At 41.2% G+C, this 24,076-nt stretch overlaps 2 protein-coding genes across 2 annotated transcripts in view; both read right to left on the bottom strand.

Moving 5' to 3' along the window:
• The window catches only part of LOC124035635 (myosin-binding protein C, cardiac-type-like), a 42,090-nt gene extending 31,046 nt beyond the window's left edge, over nucleotides 1-11,044 (bottom strand). The window contains 4 exon segments of the mRNA XM_046349187.1: nucleotides 2,390-2,527; nucleotides 2,530-2,637; nucleotides 2,640-2,693; nucleotides 10,866-11,044. Of these exon segments, the coding sequence (XP_046205143.1) occupies nucleotides 2,390-2,527; nucleotides 2,530-2,637; nucleotides 2,640-2,693; nucleotides 10,866-10,890 (325 nt within the window). The 5' untranslated portion in view covers nucleotides 10,891-11,044.
• Nucleotides 11,045-13,994: 2,950 nt separating this feature from the next.
• On the bottom strand, nucleotides 13,995-24,076 carry LOC124035636 (transcription factor PU.1-like). Its single transcript, XM_046349188.1, has 5 exons — nucleotides 20,281-24,076; nucleotides 19,589-19,679; nucleotides 18,664-18,851; nucleotides 16,192-16,351; nucleotides 13,995-16,034 (listed from the first exon to the last, which is right to left on the bottom strand). Exons 1-5 carry the CDS (start codon nucleotides 20,326-20,328, stop codon nucleotides 15,712-15,714), a joined length of 810 nt encoding a protein of 269 aa, XP_046205144.1. The 5' UTR covers nucleotides 20,329-24,076; the 3' UTR covers nucleotides 13,995-15,711.

Below are 24,076 nucleotides of genomic sequence, written 5' to 3' on the forward strand. Positions count from 1 at the left end.
CTCCCCATCTGTTTCAAATGTGCAGTAGTCAATGAGAGAGTGTTGAATTTGGTTAACAAAAAATGGAATTGCTCATTTGCTACGTGTGGCTTATTTGATTGAATAGAAGTTCCGTAATGGTTAGGTTGTTACGAATGCATTACGAATGCACTAATATGAGTGAATGCACGTGGCATTTCGGCAACTTTGAAAAAAACAACTTTATATCAGTTGTGCCTGTTGTCATAGAGATAGATAGAGGACTCATCATGGATATAACCCGTTTTAACATGGACATTGCCATTGAGGGTTCCACCATTTTAAATTTGTCAACTAGGTGGGGATTCCTAAGAGTTGGGAGCAATCAGCCAATAAAGAAGAAGAAAATGGTTTACTTTAAAATGGAGACAGCCTCAATGGCGCTGCCCAGATGGTCACAGACGCTATAATGGCACAGATATACAGTATATCTCTATGGCCTGTTGTTCATACAAGTATCTTCCCTCTCATTGGCTAGAATGGTTCCACCTGATCTCACCTCTTCCTGCCTGCCTGCCTTCCATCTTTAAAGGACAAGTATTTCCATTGATGGAGCGGTCAATCGACTATCTTGTCAATACAATAGACAATCTTTTGGTAGATGGCTCTGAGTGGGCCTATCTGTAATGTATTTGTGTGCGGGTGCATTCTAAGAATGCAGAATACTTAGAATACGTGGACAACTACAAATACTTAGGTGTCTGGTTAGACTGTAAACTCTCCTTCCAGACCCATATCAAACATCTCCAATCCAAAGTTAAATCTAGAATTGGCTTCCTATTTCGCAACAAAGCATCCTTCACTCATGCTGCCAAACATACCCTTGTAAAACTGACCATCCTACCAATCCTCGACTTTGGCGATGTCATTGACAAAATAGCCTCCAATACCCTACTCAACAAATTGGATGCAGTCTATCACAGTGCAATCCGTTTTGTCACCAAAGCCCCATATACTACCCACCATTGCGACCTGTACACTCTCGTTGGCTGGCCCTCGCTTCATACTCGTCGCCAAACCCACTGGCTCCATGTCATCTACAAGACCCTGCTAGGTAATGTCCCCCCTTATCTCAGCTCGCTGGTCACCATAGCATCTCCCACCTGTAGCACACACTCCAGCAGGTATATCTCTCTAGTCACCCCCAAAACCAATTCTTTCTTTGGCCGCCTCTCCTTCCAGTTCTCTGCTGCCAATGACTGGAACGAACTACAAAAATATCTGAAACTGGAAACACTTATCTCCCTCACTAGCTTTAAGCACCAACTGTCAGAGCAGCTCACAGATTACTGCACCTGTACATAGCCCACCTATAATTTAGCCCAAACAACTACTACTACTATTATGAAGGATTCGACTGTGAATTAAATAAGTTCTGATGATTATTATGTCTACTTTAGACTATTATTCCACACTGTAGGCTAATTAATGAATATGCATTTTACATGACCAGTTATGGGTGAACTATCATTTTGACAGAGGTATGTCCCAGGGGGAGCTAAGAGAATGTAATCGCCTGTTTGTTTCTTCTATTTTTGGGGGGGCAGTTTTGGTCATTGTTAGGAGGCTGATGTGAGCCTGTTATACCCTAACCTGAGTCTGGAGTAGACATATTTTCCTGCCTCAAGAGTTATGAGAAGTTTGGAAGTATCTATTTTGGATTACTTTGTCAATATTGGCAATTGAATGTCTGGATCACCATTGACATAAATAAAAGCATAACTTCTGCACCTGGAACCTGCCTGCCTCTTGCAACATTTCTGCCCTTACCACTGCCACAAGGTCCCTATTTAACACATTTGTCTACGCTTATCTTGCACATATGTCCATTTATCAACTTTGAACGGATCAAGTTTCCATGTGCACTGTGTTATCTCCTGTCAGATGCCTCTTGCGACTATCTATCCTGAGCACTTGCTGCTGTGGTTACTCATCAGGAAACAATCTGTTTGTGCCAGGCCAGGGTGAAGGTCATCAGGGAGGGTTTGATGTGAATCACAGCAGCCCTGGACAGGCTGGAGCTGCTCCAAGTCTGAGCTCTCCACAGCCACTCTCTCTCTCTGACCCCAGGCATTTTATCAAACCACACACAGCTCCTACTGCCAGGCTGAAAGGGTTGCTGTGTGGTCAACTATGAAGGTAATGTTACAGTACACACTGTGCTCTGTGCTTGATGAAATGAAACATAGTGAGTAATTGTCTAAAACAGACTGTGATTGAGGTGATAACAAGCAGCAGTGCAACAAACAGTGCTCAGTGTTCAAAACACATGTTTATGGTGTTTGGTGGCCTCTGTGCTCGGTGCTCCTCACACTGTGCTCATAGTTGAGTATGGCTCTGGAAAAAGGTCTACATCCTAACAGACTCCCACCTTCCTTCTCCTTCACTTCCAATTTGACTTCCTCCATGACTTCTTTCTCTTTCACCTTAAGGTCAAACTTGACTTTTGACCCACAGGCAATCACTGCATAGGCAGTGCCGTCCTCCTTGGTGACTGCTTGGATGGTAAGTGCTTGTTTCCATCTGCCTTGATCACATACTTGTCGCCAGAGGCAAGGTCCTTTGTGTTGCTCTGCCTTCTCACCTTCACATCAGGCTTCCCTGCCTCTGTCTCAAAACCACTGTTGCCCCTTCCTCTGCCACCTGAGTCTTTGGTTTCTTGGCAAATGTTGAGACTCGAGAGGGAGGGATGGGTCAGAATGAAATAATTCAGTTTAAGATGCCCAGTTTGTCATGGATTTTTGCAGTAAATTGTGATGTAAAGCCTTTGAAGTGCACTATGATACACCATAGCAGTTCCATCATCAAAAGGAAGCTCTTCAGACAAATTACAAATAAGGTTATACATTGCATTCAGAAAGTATTGTGACCACTTTCCTTTTTCCGCATTTTGTTACATTACAGCCTTATTCTAACATGTATTCAATATGTTTTTCCCCTCATCAATCTACACACAATACCCCATAATGACGAAGCGAAAACAGGTTTTTAGAAATGTTTGCAAATTTATTTTAAAAAATGTAGGATTCAGACGCTTGGCTATGAGACTCGAAATTGATCATCCTTGAGATGCTTCTAAAACTTGATTGGAGTCCACCTGTGGCAAATTCAATTGATTGGACATGAATTGGAAAGACACACACCTGTCTATGTAAGGTCCCACAGTTGACCGTGTATGTCATAGCACAAATCAAGCCATGAGGTCGAAGGAATTGTCCGTAGAGCTCCGAGACAGGATTGTGTCGAGGCACAGATCAGGGGAAGGGAACCAAAACATTTCAGCAGCATTGAAGGTCCCCAAGAACACAGTGGCCTGCATCAATCTTAAATGGAAGAAGTTTGGAACCCCCATCGGGACCATCGGGTGACCAACAACCCGAAGGTCACTGACAGAGCTCCAGAGTTCCTCTGTGGAGATGGGAGAACTTTCCAGAAGGACAACCATCTCTGCAACAATCCACCAATCAGGCCTTCCATGGTAGAGTGGCCAGACGGAAGCCACTCCTCAGTAAAAGGCACATGACAGCCTGCTTGGAGTTTTCCAAAAGGCACCTAAATGACTCTAAGACCATGAGAAACAAGATTCTCTAGTCTGATGAAACCAAGATTGAACTCTTTGGCCTGAATTCCAAGCATCACATCTGGTGGAAACCTGGCACCGTCCCTACGGTGAAGCATGGTGGTGGAAGATTCATGCTGTGTGGATGTTTTTCAGTAGCAGGGACTGGGAGACTCGTCAGGATTGAGGTAAAGATGAACGGAGCAAAGTACATAGAGATCCTTGATGAAAACCTGCTCCAGAGTGCTCACGACCTCTGACTGGGGCGAAGGTTAACCTTCAAACAGGAAAACAGCCCTAAGCACACAGCTAAGAAAATGCAGGAGTGGCTTCAGGACAAGTCTCTGAATGTCCTTGAGTGGCCCAGCCAGAGCCCGGATTTGAACCCAATCGAACATCTCTGGAGCGACCTCAAAATAGCTGTGATGTGACACTCCCCATCTAACCTGAAAGAGCTTGAGAGGATCTGCAGAGAAGAATGGGAGAAACTCCCCAAATACAGGTCTGCCAAGCTTGTAGCATCATACCCAAGAAGACTGGAGGCTGTAATCGCTGCCAAAGGTGCTTCAACAAGGTACTGAGTAATGGATCTGAATACTTATGTAAATGTGATGGTTTTTAAAATACATTTGCTCCCCCCCCAAAAAAACTGTTGTTTTGTCATTATGGGATATTGTGTGTAGATTGATGAGGGGGGGAAATGAAATACATTTTTTGAATAAGGCTGTAAAGTATCAAAATGTGGAAAAAGTCAAGGGGTCTGAGTACTTTCCGAATGCACTGAATAGAGCCTTAATTGTACCACAGTCTTGAATTCAGTTGAATGAATCTATTGAAATTGATAAATGCTGAAAATGCTGATTTTATCATTGCAATCATCTCTGCATTGCAGTGGGTTAATATCAGAGCTCTCCAATGTGTTGTTAATGAGAGGTTGATTGTCTAATACATTTCTCCTCTCTGTGAGTCGTATCAGGTGTTTTATTACCCTCTAACCAGAGAATGGTTTCCAATCAGCCCATTACATCTCGAATGAAATGACCTCCACATAGAGCAAGATGTCCCTATGGGTTTAAATACAGAATGCATATGTGCCCCACTAATAAATGCACTCAGCAGGCGACCCCAGTCACATTGACACAGGTAGCACAGTAGAGGGATTAGTGAGACTATTTTAGTTGTGAAGCGAGCATAGAAAGAATGTTACACCTTTGCTGGGCTTCCAAGTGTGCTTCTTTTTTTCAGGCTAGTGATGACTGGTATCTCCTCCTTAACCTTAACAGTGTATTTATTGGGCCTATTTATATTACATTTCACTCCAATTCCTCCATATAAAGTAAAGTAAATCAGAAAAAAATATAATATGAGGGTTGAAACATAATTTGAACTAACAAAAAGGAAAAGGAAAAAGGAAAAACAACAAGCAAGCGAAGCAGCTAGCTAGCATTAGGACCAGGAAGTGTTTACCCAATGAACTTATATTCTTGTTTTATTTCAGTCCAAATAGTTCACCACAAACTATTTCTCCATCAGTTGGGGAATTCAAAACCACTTTGCAGTGCAAAGCATCTTTGTATCAGTAGAGAGACTAATTCTTAATTTAAAAGATACTTCAATAAAAATCTGATTTACAGAATAATTATCTGTTGATAGCAGGGTCTTGATGCTAATACTAAATGACTTAGGGAGATCTTGAACACTAGATGTCTTAGTGACATACTGTATCTGAGTAACAGATTCTGGGAGGAGGCTGCATTGTCTTCTGATCTGTTGAGTTGCTTTTTCCACAGTGAATGGCAATGCATGTGACCCAAAAAAGTGGAAAGTAATTTGTCGGGTTGGCATCCTGTGAGGCATTTCTGGATCATCGGCACGAGTGATGTTTACACATGAACTCAGTGGTGCATGAGATGATGCACTCTGAATTTAGAACTTTGGCTTACATACACTCCCCGATGCATTTATTTGGACAGTGAAGCTAAAACTTTGAGATAAAATGTTTTATGAGGCGACTGTACATAATGTCGCCTTTTATTTTGGGGTATTTTCATACATGTTTTACCATTTAGAAATCAACTTACTTTATGTACCAGTTGCCATACCAGGCAGTGATGCAACTGGTCAGGATGCTCTCGATAGTGCAGCTGTAGAACTTTTGAGGACCCATGCCAAATCTTTTCAGTCTCCTGAGGGGGAATAGGTTATGTCGTGTCCTCTTCACGACTGTCTTGGTGTGCTTGGACCATGTTAGTTTGTTGGTGATGTGGACACCAAGGAACTTGAAGCTCTCAACCTGCTTCACTGCAACCCCGTCGTTGAGAATGGGCATAACGGGATTTCTTATAAGCTTCCGGGTTAGAGTCCCGCTCCTTGAAAGCGGCAGCTCTAGCCTTTAGCTCAAGGCGGATGTTGGCTGTAATCCATGGCTTCTGTTTGGGGTATGTACGTACGGTCACTGTGGGGACGACGTCATTGATGCTCTTATTGATGGAGCCAATGACTGATTTGGTGTACTCCTCAATGCCATCGGATGAATCCCGAAACATATTCCCAGTCTGTACTAGATAAACAGTCCTGTAGCTTAGCAACTGCTTCATCTGACCACTTTCTTATTGATCTGTTGCGTCCTGCTTAAATGTTTTGCTTGTAAACAGGAATTAGGAGGATAGAATTATGGTCAGATTTGCCAAATGGAGGGTGAGGGAGAGCTTTGTATGCGTCTCTGTGTGTGGAGTAAAGGTGAAGTTTTTTTCCCTCTGGTTGCACATTTAACATGCTGATATAAATTTGGTGAAACAGACTTAAGTTTCCCTGCATTAAAGTCCCCGGCTACTAGGAGCACCGCCTCTGGGTGAGAGTTCTCTTGTTTGCTAATGGCGGAATACAGTTCATTCAATTTGTCTTAGTGCCAGCCTCAGTCTGTGGTGGTATGTAAACAGCTACGAAAAATACAGATGAACTCTCTAGGTAGATAATGTGGTTTACAGCTTATCATGAGATACTCTACCACAGGCGAGCAATAGCTCAAGACTTCCTTAGATATCGTGCACCAGCTGTTATTTACAAAAATAAACTTAGCAAAAAAAGAAATGTCTATTTTTCAGGACACTATCTTTCAAAGATAACTCTGCAGTTGCAGACCACGTCTAACAACACCTGCACAGGATCGGTAGATCTGAACATCACACCTGCGGGACAAGTACAGGATGGCAACAACAACTGCCCGAGTTTACACCAGGAATGCACAACCCTCCATCAGTGCTCAGACTGTCTGCAATAGGCTGAGAGAGGCTGGACTGAGGGCTTGTAGGCCTGTTGTAAAGGCAGGTCCTCACCAAACATCACCGGCAACAATGTTGCCTATCTGCACAAACCCACAGTCGCTGGATAAGACAGGACTGGCAAAAGGTGATCTTCACTGACGAGTAGGGGTTCTCTCACCAGGAGTGATGGTCGGATTCGCGTTTATCGTCGAAGGAATGAGCTTTACACCGAGGCCTGTACTCTGGAGCGGCATCGATTTGGAGGTGGAGGGTTCGTCATGGTCTGGGGCGGTGTGTCACAGCATCATTGGCCTGAGCTTGTTGTCATTACAGGCAATCTCAACGCTGTGCATTACAGGGAAGACATCCTCCACCAGGCTCATCCTGACATGACCCTCCAGCTTGTCAATGCCACCAGCCATACTGCTCGCTCTGTGCGTGATTTCTTGCAAGACAGGAATGTCAGTGTTCTGCCATGTCCAGCGAAGAGCCCGGATCTCAATCCCATTGAGCATGCCTGGGACCTGTTCGATCGGAGGGTGAGGGTTAGGGCCATTCCCCCCAGGAATGTCCGGGAACTTGCAGGTTCCTTGGTGGAAGAGTGGGGTAACATCTCACAGCAAGAACTGGCAAATCTGGTGCAGTCCATGAGGAGATGCACAGCAGTACCTAATGCAGCTGGTGGCCACACCAGATACGGACTGTTACTTTTGATTTTGACCCCCCCTCCCCTTTGTTCAGGGACATATTACATTTATGCTAGTCACATGTCTGTGGAACTTGTTTATGTCTCAGTTGTTGAATCTTGTTATGTTTATACAAATACTTACACATGTTAAGTTTTCTGAAAATAAACGCAGTTGACAGTGAGAGGATGTTTCTGAGTTTACATAGCCCGCCGCCCCTTGTCTTACCAGACGCCACTGTTCTATCCAGCTGGTACAGCGTATAACCAGCCAGCAGTATGTTGATAGTGTCGTCGTTCAGCCATGACTCCATGAAGGATATTACAGTTTTGAATGTCTAGTTGGTAGTGTAATCTTGTGCGTAGGTCATCTATTTTATTCTCCAAAGATTGCACGTTTGCTAGCAGAATGGAAGGAAGTGGGGGTTTATTCAATTGCCTACAAATTATCAGAAGGCAGCCCGCCCTTTGTCCCCTTTTTCTCTGCCTCCTCTTCATGCAAATCATGGGGATCTGGGCCTGTTCCCGAGAAACAGTATATCGTTCGCGTCGGGCTCGTCAGACTCGTTAAAGGAAAAAAAGTATTCTGCCTGTCCGTGTTGAGTAATCACAGTCCTGATGTCCAGAAGTTATTTTTGGTCATAAGAGACAGTAGTTCCAACATCATGTACAAAATAAGTAAGGAAATAAGCTACAAAAAATGCAAATAAACAAACAAAAATCAATCGATTGGGGAAATGTAAAACATCTGTGTCACAGCAGATTTCCTCCTCTTCCTCTGAAGAGGTGAAACAAGAATCAGACCAATACGCAGCGAAGTAGGTGTCCATGGTTTTTAATAAGAAAAACTGACCATGAACACATATACAAAATAATAACGTGAACTAACCTAAACAGTCGCGTGTGGCACAAACACTGACACAGGAAACAATCACCCACAAAATACCCAAAGAATATGGCTGCCTAAATATGGTTCCCAATCAGAGACAACGATAGACAGCTGCCTCTAATTGAGAACCAATCTAGGCAACCATAGACATACAATTTACCGAGACAGGAAACAGCCCCATAAACATACAAAAAGACCTAGAAAGGAAACAGCCCCATAAACATACAAAACGACCTAGAAAGGAAACAGCCCCATAAACATACAAAACTACCTAGAAAGGAAACAGCCCCATAAACATACAAAACCCCTGGACAAGTCAAAACACATAAATCCCCCATGTCACACCCTGACCTAACCAAAATAATAAAGAAAACAAAGATAACTAAGGCCAGGGTGTGACAATCTGCCTTCTTCTCCGGCTTTATTATAAATACCCTAAAGTAAAAGATGATATTCTGTACTGTCGCTTCATATAAACCACTTGATCTCAAATCCAAAATGCTGGAGTATAGAGCCAATTTAAGTTTTAGCTTCACTGTCCAATGTGTAGGGGATTGTAAATATGCAAAGTCCATGCAGACTCATTTGGTAACAATAGGCTCCATAATGATCCAGAATAAAATGACAGTGGACTGTATTCAATATAACCTAGCCATGTTTATGTAGTAGCTCTGTTTACACAACTCCTGCCACAGCACATATGTGCATTATTCCAAAAATGTGAATTCTGTGAGAACATTTTACAGGGAAAAAAAGGCTTTTTATAGGGTGATGCAGAAACACTGCAATGTGAGAGGATGGTTGGACAACTGTCTTCATGAGTTCATGGGGGTGAGTATATAAGTGGTCTGTACTTTTATGTTAATCCTATTGTTGCTCTGCTTTGTAACCAAAACTGGGTTGACCTCTACTGTATGTGTTTTAAAACATTGAAAGACATGCATTGCTTAGCACATGGACCCTTTTCCCAAGGGCTGGAGGATGGAGGAGGGTGTGGTCAAAGAAACACAGTATGGAGACAGCGTTACTTTTCTCACACAGGAGGAAGAGGGGGTGTTACTTCTCTATTTTTAAAAAGGCTTGGAAGTAACCACCAGTACATTGCATTCGGAAAGTATGCAGACCCCTTCCACTTTTCCACATTGTTTTACGTAACAGCCCTATTCTAAAATGGATTCAATTAATTAAAAACAGAAATGCTTTATTTACATAAGTATTAATACCCTTTGCAATGAGACTTGAAATTGGGCTCAGGTGTATCCTTTTTCCATTGATCATCCTTGAGATGTTTCTAAAAACTTGATTAGAGTCCCACCTGTGGTAAATTAAATTGATTGGACATGATTTGGAAAGGCACATACCTTGTCCGTAGAGCTCCAAGGCAGGAATGTGTCGAGGCACAGATCTAGGGACGGGTACCAAACCATTTCTGCAACATTTAAGGTCCCCAAAAAACAGTAGCCTCCATAATTTTTAAATGGAAGAAGTTTGGAACCACCAAGATTCTTCCTAGAGCTGAGCAATCAGTGGAGAAGGGCCTTGGTCAGGGAGGTGTTCCACTGTGGAGCTGGGAGAACCTTCCAGAAGGACAACCATCTCTGTAGCACTCCACCAATCAGGCCTTTATGGTAGAGTAGTCAGACAGAAGCCATTCCTCAGTAAAAGGCATATGACAGCCCGCTTGAAGTTTGCCAAAAGGCACCTAAGGACTCTAAGACCATGAGATGGAACCTGTTCTGATGGAACCAAGATTGAACTCTTTGGCCTGAATGCCAAGCATCACGTCTGGAGGAAACCTGTCACCACCCCTACGGTGAAGCATGGTGGTGGCAGCATCATACTGTGGGGATGTTTTTCAGTGGCAATGACTGGGAGACTAGTCAGGATTGAGTGAAGGATCTGAATACTTGTGTAACTGTAATATTGAAGTTTTGTATTTTTTTATAAAAATCTTGCTTTGTAATTATGTGGTAAGTTTTTGCTTTGTAAATATGTGGTATTGTGTGAAGATTGATGAGGGGGAAAAAACGATTTAATCAATTTTAGAATAAGTCTGTAACATAACAAAATGTGGAAATAGTCAAGGGGTCTGAATACTTTTATAATGCACTGTACACTCCCTTTACAGTTTCAATGGATCAAATAGAGATAAAAACTGCACAGAAGACATACATAGCTAATATGAAGCTGAAGAGGTAGGCATTGGTAAAGTTCACCCTTGTAACAGCGACAACTTTCAAATGTCACCTCTCTGAAATGCAACTGTGAAGACAATAATCTATGACATGAGATGATCAGTGATCAAAAGTCCCACCAGTCCCACAGGTTGGGAGGGATTTGTTATTACAGAGGGAAAAGGGAGAGGAAGTTTAAAAAAATCCAGTGACGTCTTTAGATAGCAGCTGGAGATGCTGCAGTTAAACAAGATGGAATCTGATCAAGCACACTTACCTGTTTTTTTGACCGGCTCTGGCATCCTGATTGAACGTTTCTTCCAGAAAGTAACCAACAATAACTTACACACTCCTTCCTAGCTCACCCCTTGCGTTTAATAGTGGGGTTCCTGAGCAACCCCTCTTCACAACAGTACCAACCCACCCTCTTTTGTCACGATGTCTAGACCCAATCCCCTTTCTGTCCGGCAATGAGATAATAGACGTGCATCCCCTCATCCCTCCCTATCCTTCTACCCCACACTCACACAACCCCGGACCTCTCTGACCTCCTGCAGACCATATTTCAACCATCCCTTCTCCCGACACCGCAGCTGCATGACAGGCGAGGCGAGGGAGGTAGGGAATGGGAGGCGGGGGGTTAAATTTAGAACCTGAGTCCAGCGAGGTCTCCTGCTCTTTCTAGATTTGTGCCGCTGCCTGGCCTTGCAAAAAGTAGTAGCCGCTTCAGAAAACAACAGACAGGAGGCTAGAGTAATCCTTTTATCTGTTGGCAGGAATGTGACTGCTTTTCCCCTGGTGAACCAGGATTTCCAGGAATCCTTCCATGGCTGTCCGAAGCCTCGGCTTGGTGGCATAGCGAGGACATGACAGACTAACAGACTGACTGGAGTAAAGTATTATGGAGTGTTAACTGTGGAGGCGGTTGAGCAACCACACCTTAGTGGAGTATTTTGGGATACTAAAGGGATCTGACCCTGATCCTTAACATTACATCCTGATCCATTTTAGGACTTTTCTTTTTGTTGTTTTACCTTGGCCTTGTGTCTGCCCAGTTTTCTGAATTGTCCCAGCTATTATTGCAAACTACCTTATACTTCCTAAAAACAATACAGTAAAAGTCAAATGTTTGGACACACTTAATCATTCCAGGATTTTTCGTTATCTGTACTATTTTCAATATTGTAGAATAATCGTGAAGACATCAAAACTATTAAATAACACATATGGAATCATGTAGTAACCAAAAAAGTACAAATATATTTGAGATTTTTCAAAGTAGCCACCCTTTGCCTTGATGACAGCTTTGCACACTCTTGGCATTCTCTCAACCAGCTTCATGAGGTAGTCACCTGGAATGTACTTAAATGAACAGGTGTGCCTTTTTAAAAGTTAAATAGTGGAATTTCTTTCCTTCTTAATTGAGTCAATCAGTTGTGTTGTGACAAGGTAGGGGTGGTATACGGAAGATAGCCCAATTTGGTAAAAGACCAAGTCCATATTATGGCAAGAACAGCTCAAATATGTAAAGAGAAACAACTGTCCATCATTAACTTTAAGACATGAAGGTCAGTCAATTCGGAAAATGTCAAGAACCTTTAAAGTTTATTCAAGTGCAGTCGTAAAAACCATTAAGCGCTATGATGAAACTGGCTCTCATGAGGACCGCCACAGGAAAGGAAGACCCAGAGTTACCTCTGCTGCAGAGGATAAGTTCATTAGAGTTAACCGCACCTCAGATTGTGAAGCATTCATTTGGGCTGCAGAGTTCAAGTAACAGGCACATCTAAACATCAACTGTTCATCAAAGACTGCATGAATCAGGCCTTCATGGTCGAATTGCTGCAAAGAAACAACTCCTTAAGGACACCAATAAGAAGAAGATACTTGCTTGGGCCAAGAAACACAAGCAATAAACATTAGACTGGTGGAAATCTGTCCTTTGAAAAAAAATGTTTTATAAGACACAGGGTTTTCTTTATAAGACACAGACTAGGTGAACGGTTGATCTCCAGAAGTGTGGTTCCCACAGTGAAGTATGGAGGAGGAGGTGTGATGGTGTGGGAGAGCTTTGCTGGTGACACTGTCTGTGATTTATTTAGAATTCAAGGCACACTTAACTAGCATGGCTACCACAGTATTCTGCAGTGATACGCCATTCCATCTTGTTTGTGCTTAGTGGGACTATCATTTATTTTGAACAGGACAATGACCCAAACACACCAGGCTGTGTAAGGGATATTTGATCAAGAAGGAGAGTGATGGAGTGCTGCATCAGATGACCTAGCCTCCACAATCACCTGACCTCAACCCAATTGAGATGGTTTGGGATGAGTTAGACCGCAGAGTGAAGGAAAAGCAGCCAACAAGTGCTCAGCATATGTGGGAACTCCTTCAAGACTATTGGAAAAGCGTTCCAGGTGAAGCTGGCTGAGAGAATGCCAAGAGTGTTGAAAGCTGTCATTTAGGAAAAGGGTGGCTACTTTGAAGAATCTAAAATCTAAAATATATTTTGATATACAATATAACTTTTACATCATTTCATAGTTTCTATAATGTAGAAAGTAGCAGAAATAAAGAAAAACCCTTGAATGAGTATGTGTATCCAAACTTTTGACTGGTACTGTATATGCTTTCATTTTCAACCTTGTTTTATTGCTCAGTAATAAATGCCGGAGGGTTCACTTAAATCAATCCTCACTGTTTCTATGATTTTGCATTATTCAATTGAATTATTCTAACTATATCCCTGTCCTTTATGTCTCCTTTTCAGTTGTATTTATTAATTGATTTACCACAGAGGAACTGTAGGGAAAATACACTTAAAACTATTATCCGTCTCTTGATGGTGGCCTCCCTGGATACCTCACTTTGTGTCACTTTTCACTGCAGACTGTGCCCTGTGCTCCCATCATAGAGCTGTGTCAGCACCCAGAATTATTTACACCTACAGGCTTCAGCTGCCACATAACTGGGCTGGGGGTGGGTGGATGGTGGGGGACGGGGCGGCCTTGTCTGCTGCCAGTGGGTCCAGTAAAGTCTCCATGGCTGCCCACGTCTATATATTATCTGGCTCGGCCACTGGGGTTCTGCGTAGATGGCTGTGATTCCCAGAGGATTTGCTAAAGCCAGTCTGTGATGTGCTGGAACAATGCGAGGATGAGTCGACTAAAACCACATGACGTGTGAGAAATAGAAATGCTTTCGAGTTCATCACATGCAGATATGTAACTGAGTCATGCCAACATCCAAACATGCCAACATGCGTTATACAGAGAGCACATAGAGTACGGATGAACAACTGGTCATATACACTTTCATACAGTTCAAACAGGGGTCTATGATTGAGAGCATGGGAGAAATATCCCTGTGTTGGTATTATCTTTTTATTTTTTATAATATGTTTATTATTTTACAATAAAAAATAAAATAAAAAAGACAGCAATACTAACAATGACATTCATTGTACTGTTGAATGGGATGGCCAATTTAGAGGACAAAACAAACTTAACTCACACATACACAGAATAAAACAAAATCCCATGAGGTGGTACATGTATAAGAAGACAGCATCTAGTCATTACAAGCAGTGTAGTTAAGCCAAAAATAGATATTGAGTGGAGTACAGCACAGAGTAGCAGCAGATCGTCAGCCCAGTTATGAAGCGGGTCTAGACCATTTATCCAGATTCGGCTGCCATATTTTGTAAAACATTGGACTTCTATTAGAGGTATTGTATCGAATCTTTTCCATATGTATTACATTCCCTAAATCCCGTAACCACATTTCAAAGGTGGGTACAGTCTCCAGTTTCCAAAATTGCAATATGAGCCTTTTGGCTAATAGAGTACAAAGAGAGACAGCTTTCCCTTCGTGGTTATTCCCATCAACTGTACCAAACAGAGCGGTCAATGGGTCTGGGGCTAGAGTGTTGGTATTCTTAGGCTAGGAATAGATTGCACCTTAGCTCAGAGGAGGCAAGGGTCTGTGCTTCATCTTTGAACACAAGCAGATGATAAGGGCTGGGTCACAAGCCTCTTCACCCTCCCCCATTTCAGGAACAAGTCAATGGGATGTGACAGGGAAGTAATAGTCAAGGGGAGGGTCCGGAAAGGTTGCAGGTTACGTCTCCCAATGTTCAGAAGGGTTTACTTCCCAAAGTCTTGAGCTAACATGAGTTAGTATGTAATACACATGTAATACCATCATACAAATATGGGCGGCAGGGTAGCCTAGTGGTTAGAGCGTTGGACTAGTAACCGAGCTGACAGGGTACAAATCTGTCGTTCTGCCCCTGAACAGGCAGTTAACCCACTGTTCCTAGGCCGTCATTGAAAATAAGAATTTGTTCTTAACTGACTTGCCTAGTAAAATAAAATAAATAAAAAATATACAAGCTTTATACCACTGAATACTCAAATCTGATTAGCAAAAGCTAACGTATAATATGTTGTGTTTGTATGCCGCTACAGCAAAGGTTAAGCAATAGGAATTGCTTATCCAAAGTCAGTGCATTTCAGAGTATCAAATCAATGTCATTAATGCTAAAGAGTTCTTTATCAGTCTTTTTGTTTGTTAACGTTGCATCCAAGTCTAATTGATGTCAAATGTACACAATGGCCAGTGAGTCCAACAGTGCGTAGAAGAAAGGAGATCTCTGAGGACTTCTGGTGGTCATCTGTATTACCACTCCTGTAAGCATTCTGGTGATAATGATTGACAGTATCATTTAAAACAGCCCTATTTCTAAGTGCTAATGGAATGTGAAAGGTCCAGATGTGTGTGTGCAATCATTGAGTCAAAATGACGTTCACAAAAATGCTTTTTACAAGAGCAGCAAAAACAGTTATTGTTGATTTGAACACAAAAAATAATTATTACATTGATAACCATCTTGAATACTATATACAGTTAACTATCTCTCTCTCTCTCTCTCTCTCTCTCTCTCTCTCTCTCTCTCTCTCTCTCTCTCTCTCTCTCTCTCTCTCTCTCTCTCTCTCTCTCTCTCTCTCTCTCTCTCTCTCTCTCTCTCTCTCTCTCTCTCTCTCTCTCTCTCTCTCTCTCTCTCTCTCTCTCTCTCTCTCTCTCTACCCTTCTTCAGGACTTCCACTATGTTTCTCCCTCTACAATTGGGAATATGGCCTCCTCTCCAAGTGAGACCTCCCCCCCAGCACTTCACCACTGAACTGATAAGTCAGCTTCTTCTTGACCTTTTTGACCTCGCCTGTCTTGCCGTAGTTGCGAAGAGCCCGTGCCATCTTCTGGTAGGTCATTTTCTTGCGGTTGCCCTTCTGTACGCCCCACCGATGTGCCAGTGCCTCCTTGTGTTTTGAGGAGAACTGGAAGGTGCCCTTGTCCCTGTCCACCCACCAGATACTGTCCTTCATGTCCCCATTCCTCAGCAGATCCAGCAGGAACTGGTACAGACGGATCTTCTTCTTGTTGCCTATATTAATGTTGACAAAATGACAAAATGGTTAAACATGCAATGAATCAGTTGAGGATGTTCCCTAACTATGACCTACATGGAGTAGGATTATTGTGACCTCAAAAATAAAAAATATGTGAGATATTAGTTATGCATTTATGAATTAATTCCTTACCCAATTCTCCCCTTGTTACGTGGGCGATGTGGTCCCTCAGACACTCCTCATCAGACACTTCTAGTGGAGGGCTGCGGCCTCCTGGCTCCTCGTCGTCTGAGCTCCTCATCGTCTGAGGAGAGGGGTGCAAGTAGCCCATGGCACGAGGGTAATATGGCACCTTGGACACCACAAACAACAATAACCATGTAGTCATTACAATAGAAAACCATCATTACAATTACAATACATTCTTTTTGGAGCAGTATTCACTGAGAAATTACAACTAAACAAATTAGATACCAGGCTGATCATGTTATATACACAGTGAGGCGCAAGTGTTATTAATGACGGCAACCATTTTTACTCCCCCAATCAACTTTGCCCACCACAGGTGGCTGGTAGCACCTTACATTGGGAGGAAACACTCCATTCCAGCCACCTGTGTTGCAGAACAAATCCGATTGGTTTCGAACTCTGAATCTTGTAAATAACTTTGAGTTACAAGTTGTAATGTTTTAAAATCATGTTTGTGTTACAGTAGTCAAACAAATGTGACAGTATCTCTAAGATACAACTGGTCTCCTGACTTGAAGCCAAGAGTAAAATGTAGAAAACTAGCAACCTTATGCTGAGCTAATTAGAGCAATAAAGCTAGCTAAGCATTTAGCAACCTCTTAGCTACTCATGTTGAATTTATAAATAGAATGTTGAGTCATAGAATATAGCTAGCTAGGTCTTGAATATACCTGTACATCCCATTTACTTTATCAAAGTATTTAGTTGAATAAGCTATATAAACTTCTGGGGGAAGAAAAGTAAAATGCTAACCTAAATGTAGCTTAGCTGAGCAGAGACCTACTGCCTTCTAATGTTGAATTATAAAATAAAAATAGCTAGCAAGTTAGGTCTCAAATATGCTAGTAGGTCAGTTAATATTTGTTTTATTAAAAGTGTAGTTGAATAAGCAATATCAACAACAAAAAATGGAACAGACTGTTTATGCTACCCTGGGGGCAGAAATGGTAGTTTGGGTCAAGATCACTTGGTGCCCTAAGGGTAGACTTTAAGCAGACTGGAATAAACTGTTTAAATTCTTCCCCGGGGGCAGTAATGTTAATTTGGGTTAAGATCACTTTGGTGCCATAAGGGCAACCATGGACATATGGTCATTTCCATGTAAAAGGACCCATGAACAACAACATGTGACGTTCATAGGAGAAATTAAGACAGATATACATTTCAATAAAGCAAATGTTACCTGACTTACTTGTATATTTGACACCTAATTAGCTATAGTAGTTATATTTTTTCCTTCAACATGAGTAGCTAAGGTTGATAAATGCTTAGCTAACTAGCTTGCTATGATTATCTTAGCATGTCGCTGCTAGCTTGCTGCATTTGACTGTTTCAAGTCAGGAGACCAGTTGTATCTTAGAGGTATTGTCACATTTGTCTGACTACCCGTAATAACAACTTGTAACTCAAAGTTTTATTTACACGATTCTCAGTTTAAACCTTCACCATGTTTTTAAGAGCAGTATATCTGTCAACCTTGACCTGTTTCTTGACGATATAATCATCTCAAGTTAGCCCAGCGGTGGCAAAGATTATAGGGCTCCTCTCCGCTGCATGAGGTGTGATGTGTGGTTGCTGTTACAGCAGTTGAATGTTTGGCCGTGTAAAATCCTGTCCAAGCATTCAGCACACAGTTCTAAAAACCCACTGTTTCTACTCTGAGGCAGTATTTCAGTTCCATTCACAAATATAAAAGGCATCTTAAAGGATATTCTCATCCACACTCATTAATTAATGCTCTCTGTTTAAAGTGTAATATTTACAATGTTACAATTTAAGATTTTACACTAAGAAGACTGACAATGATTTGTGTGTGTGTGTGTGTGTGTGTGTGTGTGTGTGTGTGTGTGTGTGTGTGTGTGTGTGTGTGTGTGTGTGTGTGTGTGTGTGTGTGTGTGTGTGTGTGTGTGTGTGTGTGTGTGTGTGTGTGTGTGTGTGTGTGTGTGTGTGTGTGTGTGTCATAATGTTGGGGAGGCCACTTCTGTTTAAAAATATATATTATTTGTTCATCAGCCGTTAGTGAGTTGGCAGATTATAGTTCTGTAGCAACACCAGCAGGCCCCAGTTAGGAAAAGGCCACAATATCAAACCATCTGTGTGTAGGCGCACCCTACATCCTCCACGCAACACAGCTCACCAGTAACAAACAGTAGACCAGATACACCTTTCATAGTCATATCTTTATCTGAAGCCAGATGGTTGATTTTATGTTTACCTGTTATTAAACCTTTCTGAAGCATTGCTATTGCACTAGAGGGGACATGTAAATAAATGATGCTACTTACTTTAGTCCTGAACATTCAGAACATTCTCTATTAGTCATGTACACTACATCTGCTTGAAAAGAATGACCAACTCCAACGCTCTGTCTGTGTTAGAGGAAAAGAGAGGTCAGGGGTCATGGGGTGGGCTCACCGGTGGGGGTAGGGCATGGTTGTGTCCCCCAAGGCCAGGGTCCAGAGAGAGAGTGTCAACATCGCTGTAACGAGCCATACTGGGTAGATGTAGTTGCTGGACACTCTGGAGCTCAGTGAAGTGGCCCCCTTGGAGGTTGTCAAAGTCCAGAGGATGGGCATGATGAGTGGTGTGATAGTCCCAGTGATCTGAGTAGAGAGAAAAAAATTTGGTTTAAAAAGTGTTCAGCAAAATATTTTAGGCAGTTTCCTGTTCACACATCTTTGCTTTGGCAGTTGTCTTTTTCTTTCTTTTTAGCCCGAATGTCACAAATGTGTTAAAACGTTCCGCATGTACACATGTTTTAGTGATCTGTTGTGTTCGGTCCTGACACTGCACCAGAGACTTGCCATTATTATTTTGTAATAATTTAGTTCGTTAAATGGAGCAAAGCCTATATAATTCTACAGCTCGTACTAGTAAATACCAGTTTATTCTTGGCAGTAGGATCAGTTGATTACAGGAGAAAATACAACTGAACCTCTCCATTTCAATAAACCCCAGGGGGGGAAAGTTATTCTACGACTGTAGGTTGAGTGCCTGACAGAAATGGCATCTGTTTCCTGTACTCCATGGGGGCAACATGGTTGGCTCCAGCTGCAGTGTCTTGATACCTTTTATGTAGAGTATTGTCTTTAATATAGCTACTGTGTGTGATAGCCTCAGGCCTGGTCAAACACATATCTAGTTGGGCCGGCACTTTTCACTTCCGTATAAGTGATATTCAGATTGTTTATTTCATCTACAATTATGTGATGGTAAGTTCATCAGAGAAAGGGAAATTAATTTTAAAAGTATATCATTGTATCATAGTTATGAAGATTATCAATAGATAATACAAGAGGTATTAATACTAGGAAAAATGTTGTAGTGTTTTAAAGCTCACCTCCTTGACTCTCTGCATCGATGACATACGGATATGAATATTCTGACATCTGTTGTCTATAGATGTCGGGTTCGTACATGTCCTCTGATGGCTGTTAAAACAAAAATAATATCCTCAACTGAAATCATAACAAAACTTCACATAATGTTTTACTATTGTTTCCAAGGAACTGACACTCAACATCTATATACACATTTTCTTTCTTCCCTTGATGTTTGTTGATAATGACATTGTTGAACAACATTTTGAGCTTTTTAAACTTCATTGACATTTTCTACAATACTTTTGCTGTTTTTTTTTCATGGTCGGTCATAACCTTACAAAATGGATTTTTGTGAAACAAAACATATTGCTATATGTATAAACTATTATGTTAGAAATATTGTTCTTTTGACAGTATGTAGACCACAAAAGTACCAACATTGTGTACCAGTTTAAGAGTTTGAACATTAATGACGTTACAGTAATCTATTAACATATTTTAATTCATTATCATAACTTGAAAAATGTAACGTTAATATGAAATTCAAACTTGAATTCAGTGAGCTGACAATGCTTGAGATGCATTTTCTGTATAAGTATATCCTGTGGTATATAAACAAGTACATAAGCTCAACAAATAACCACATACCTGTATATACTTGGGCCTATAACTGAATGAACACAAATTGTTTGACACATTGTGTACTTACAGGACCAGGTGAGATGAGGTACCCCTCCATTCTGTACGGATGCAACATGAAGGCTTCTTCTTGAACCGACCTACTTCAGGCACTTAGCTTCAATTGTTTCTCACACTCTTTCAAAACTTTTCCCGCACCATTGCACAACGTTTACCAAATTTCCTCTCACCAAACGAAACCCAAAATGTCTCCCTCTGCCTACACAGCTTTATCCACTTGTAAGTCAAGCTACTCTCTGGGACTCAAATTTTGTCTAATAAAATAAAATAAATTAGCCCTACTCAATGACTGAAAATTAAAAGGGAACCTGATATTTTGACTTCTGTATATCTTTGTGGGTGTACACATCTCAGTGTGTCTGGTGGCGGTTCCTGGTCATTGGTGATCTGTCAGGGGGAGATTCTAACATCTCACATTTATTAAGGCTCAATTGCGTCGCCTCTCAAACCAGCCAATCATTTCAAGGCCTGTCTCAACTGTCAAGTCTTTTAGCATAGCATCATCTGTCAGTGGGTAGCATCTTTGCATCTCATTGTGACCAAATTTCGCCAACCAAATTTTTTTTTTTTTTTGTGGCTAAAGTGCAGGTATCCATATTCATATACCTTGCATACACTATGGAAATCTAGATGAATATTACAAATCTAATATTAAACCTGTTTACCATGTTTCAATGCCAGATAACTAAACATTGTCATTTCACATTTTAAACTGGTTTAATTCCTACTTCTCAGACCAGTATCAGTGTGTACATTGGATGTGGTGTTCAGCAAGGTTCGGCACTTGTACCCGTTATTCCCTATACTATGCTATCCCTTCAAATAAACGTAGTGGTGTACATATGTCAATTAAAAAAACAAACCAGTAGCTTGAGTTGTAGCCATATCAATGAAATAATGACTCACATACATCGATGAATTCTGCTGCATTTCTATCCAAACAACTGTTTTATCTGTGTGTAGATTAGCTGGACAGATAAAATCATGCCACTTCCTTTTTGCAATCCCGCAACAGCTGTGGAGATTAAGGGAGAGGAGATAAAACACCTCCTGTGACAATAGTAGTGTTGTTGGGGGGATTCTTGAGAAATCGTAAATATAATATTTTCTGACCAAATGTGTTTTTCTCACCAAAATATTCTTCCTCACAATGGGTACAGTGTACAGTAGCTCTGCTACTAGACTCAGATTACCCTCTCTCCTGATCCTATGGGCCGGTTTACAGGACACAGTATGAGAATGCTTTTTTATCCAAGACTAGGCAGTGTCTGGGAAACCAGCCCTATCTGTCTCAGGTATCTCTCCCTGACACAACATCTCTGTTTTAACTTGAAGAGAAGTGAGGACACAAGCCAAGCCTCCAACTGACAGGCTTATGTAGATTTTGGACAGCGGAAGAGTGCATCAGTCTGATAATGACCAGGTACTTGAAATACTGTAGATAGTAAGATTCAAATCACACTGAAAATAATTTTTGGAATGATTATTACATTCCCTTGGTTGTTCAAAGCTTAATATAACATACAACCAAAAACCCTGTAGTCAATATTGTTTTTATTATAGATGTCCATGTATTCTATTGTTTTTCCTCTCCTTTATCTCTATCAAAGACTGTGTTGAATTTTCTGTGAATTGTTATAACCTTATCTGATAATGTTTTGATGTGCTACGTAGCACCAAATACAATGCGTTCTTTGTTTAATAATCAACATTAACAAAGGCAAACAATCAGTTTGACTTACTGGTTGCAGTATAACAATCTTAATTTGGTAGACCTGTGCATTTGATGTTGGTGTACTTTGTTGGATTTTGGTTTACGTGGCTTTTCAGTTTGCCTTGCTTGCATGGTCTGGGGTTATAATTTGAGTCCCCTGCATCCTTCTCTACCACTTGTGTGGCTGCTGAAACCACACAGCCTGTCCATGGCCCCCATGTTAATCACAGCTGTCTGAGCAAAACTGATGACATTTAGTATTAATACACTATGTGCGTTACAGTAAGCCCAGCACGCTATTTTCACCACGGCTATTTTCAGAGCACACAACGACTCTCTTTTTGAATATATATTTTTGAATATATATTTTTTTCTCTAACACAAAAATATGCTGCTTTGTCAGAAATCATTCAGGTTTCCCAGATCTGTTTAAAACTATTAGGTGGAGATCGGTGGACATCTCAGTAAGAGGTCAGTCCTTCAGCCTCATGGACAGCACTATAGTTAGTTTGACGAGTATGATATAGTGTAATTTCTGTTCCCCTGTACCTTGCTTTACAGAGTACATCCACATACAGGTCTACTACATACTACATAAGGCGTCAGGCCTTTGAACAGCTAAGATAAAACCTAACAGACATCATTGTGCTCATCCCATTTTGTGAAAGACAAGAACACACTTTCAATTCTGTGTTTGAATGAATGGCTCAATACATAAAATGCGTGTTTCTCACAGTGCAAAAACTGACAGGAAATAGGCAGATAACATTCAAACACAATCAGGCCTATAATTTGGTTTAACATTTCTACTGTTAGTCAACTTCAGTCTTGACCATCATCATCATCACACACACACACTATGTAAAAGAGGAACTGGGAAATTCTCTTTTAGATTCAGTTCCTTATGGGGAGGGGGGTTGCTGTGAATGACTCCATTTGTGTGTCTAAACTTCAGTATGATCTAGGCCACAAAACTTAAAATATAAATCTACAGGGGTATTTCAGTGATTGTCTTGTCTGATCACATTGGGCCTTTTCATACAGTAAGGAAACATCATATGTATCGTATCTTATCAGTCCCTGACAGATCAGACCAGCTTCTTTCTTTGGTAAAACACAGTAAATAAAATGCCTACTGTGTTTGGTTTCCACCAACGACTTGTGGACAAAGAGCCTGGACCCAGATAAAGTCTTTTACTGGATTATAAATACTTAATTAATGGCAATACTTCATAAAACATGCTTTTTAATACAAAACTAGGTCTGGGAAACCAGCCCAGAAGTTCAGAGTGCAACTTCGCTACAGGCACGCGGATGCTGTTGTGTTTAATGTATCACTTGCACCCATGGACGCTTTGGTTTTAGGCTACGAAAGCGAGCGACTGAGTACTCGACAACTTGAGATGTTTTAATGCAGTTATGTTCACAAGATGCATATCTCTGATGGCTAAAGCATCCTTATAAGCAAGCAGTAATATTGACACCTCTTACTTCACAGCCCCCTATGTCTTTAATACCCTGAGTTCTCAGGGCCGCAGTGTGACATTAGTGCTAATTTAGCAATACAGAAAATACACTGGAGGGGGACTCAACTTACTGTTTTGAGTTAGAATAGTAGAATACACAAGGTACAATTTTGACATGTGGTTTTGCATCAGCAGTTTTTCTATTGTTATGTCAGTCACTGACAGTCAGTCAATTAGCCCCTGTCAGCTAAATATTTGTTGATTGTTATGAGTCTAGCGGCCAGCTACTGTATATGAATTTCTAGTAATCATGGTCCAATTACTAACTGCGGAGCCCCCATTGATTTTGTTTGTCACTCTTACTCAAATATCATGTTAAAAAACTGCAACCATTTATCTCCACCCAATGGCAAAATTAGTAGAATTGCATGAAAAGTTAGATATTGCAGCTTACATTTTTTTCACTCTGTTTGCTTGCAAAGGTGGCATCCCTTTGCTAGAGTCTTTTGCAACTGACTGCATGTGTGGGTATGGATGTGGGTACGCAGACCGAGTTCGGATGTTTTGCGGACCCATCCCTGGTCTAAACTAATTTGAATGTATTTTTAAATATTTTTTACAGGCTA

Source organism: Oncorhynchus gorbuscha, linkage group LG05 (genome assembly GCF_021184085.1).
Source record: "Oncorhynchus gorbuscha isolate QuinsamMale2020 ecotype Even-year linkage group LG05, OgorEven_v1.0, whole genome shotgun sequence".
Taxonomy (NCBI): domain Eukaryota; kingdom Metazoa; phylum Chordata; class Actinopteri; order Salmoniformes; family Salmonidae; genus Oncorhynchus; species Oncorhynchus gorbuscha.

Excerpts from the sequence above, each read along its gene's own strand:
- LOC124035636 (XM_046349188.1), bottom strand. The coding sequence starts at position 20,328 with ATGTTGCATCCGTACAGAATGGAGGGGTACCTCATCTCACCTGGTCCT. Across the intron at positions 16,352-18,663 it reads ACCATGCCCTACCCCCACCG|GTGCCATATTACCCTCGTGC; the intron begins GTGAGCCCACCC and ends GTGGTGTCCAAG. Across the intron at positions 16,035-16,191 it reads CGTAACAAGGGGAGAATTGG|GCAACAAGAAGAAGATCCGT; the intron begins GTAAGGAATTAA and ends ACATTAATATAG.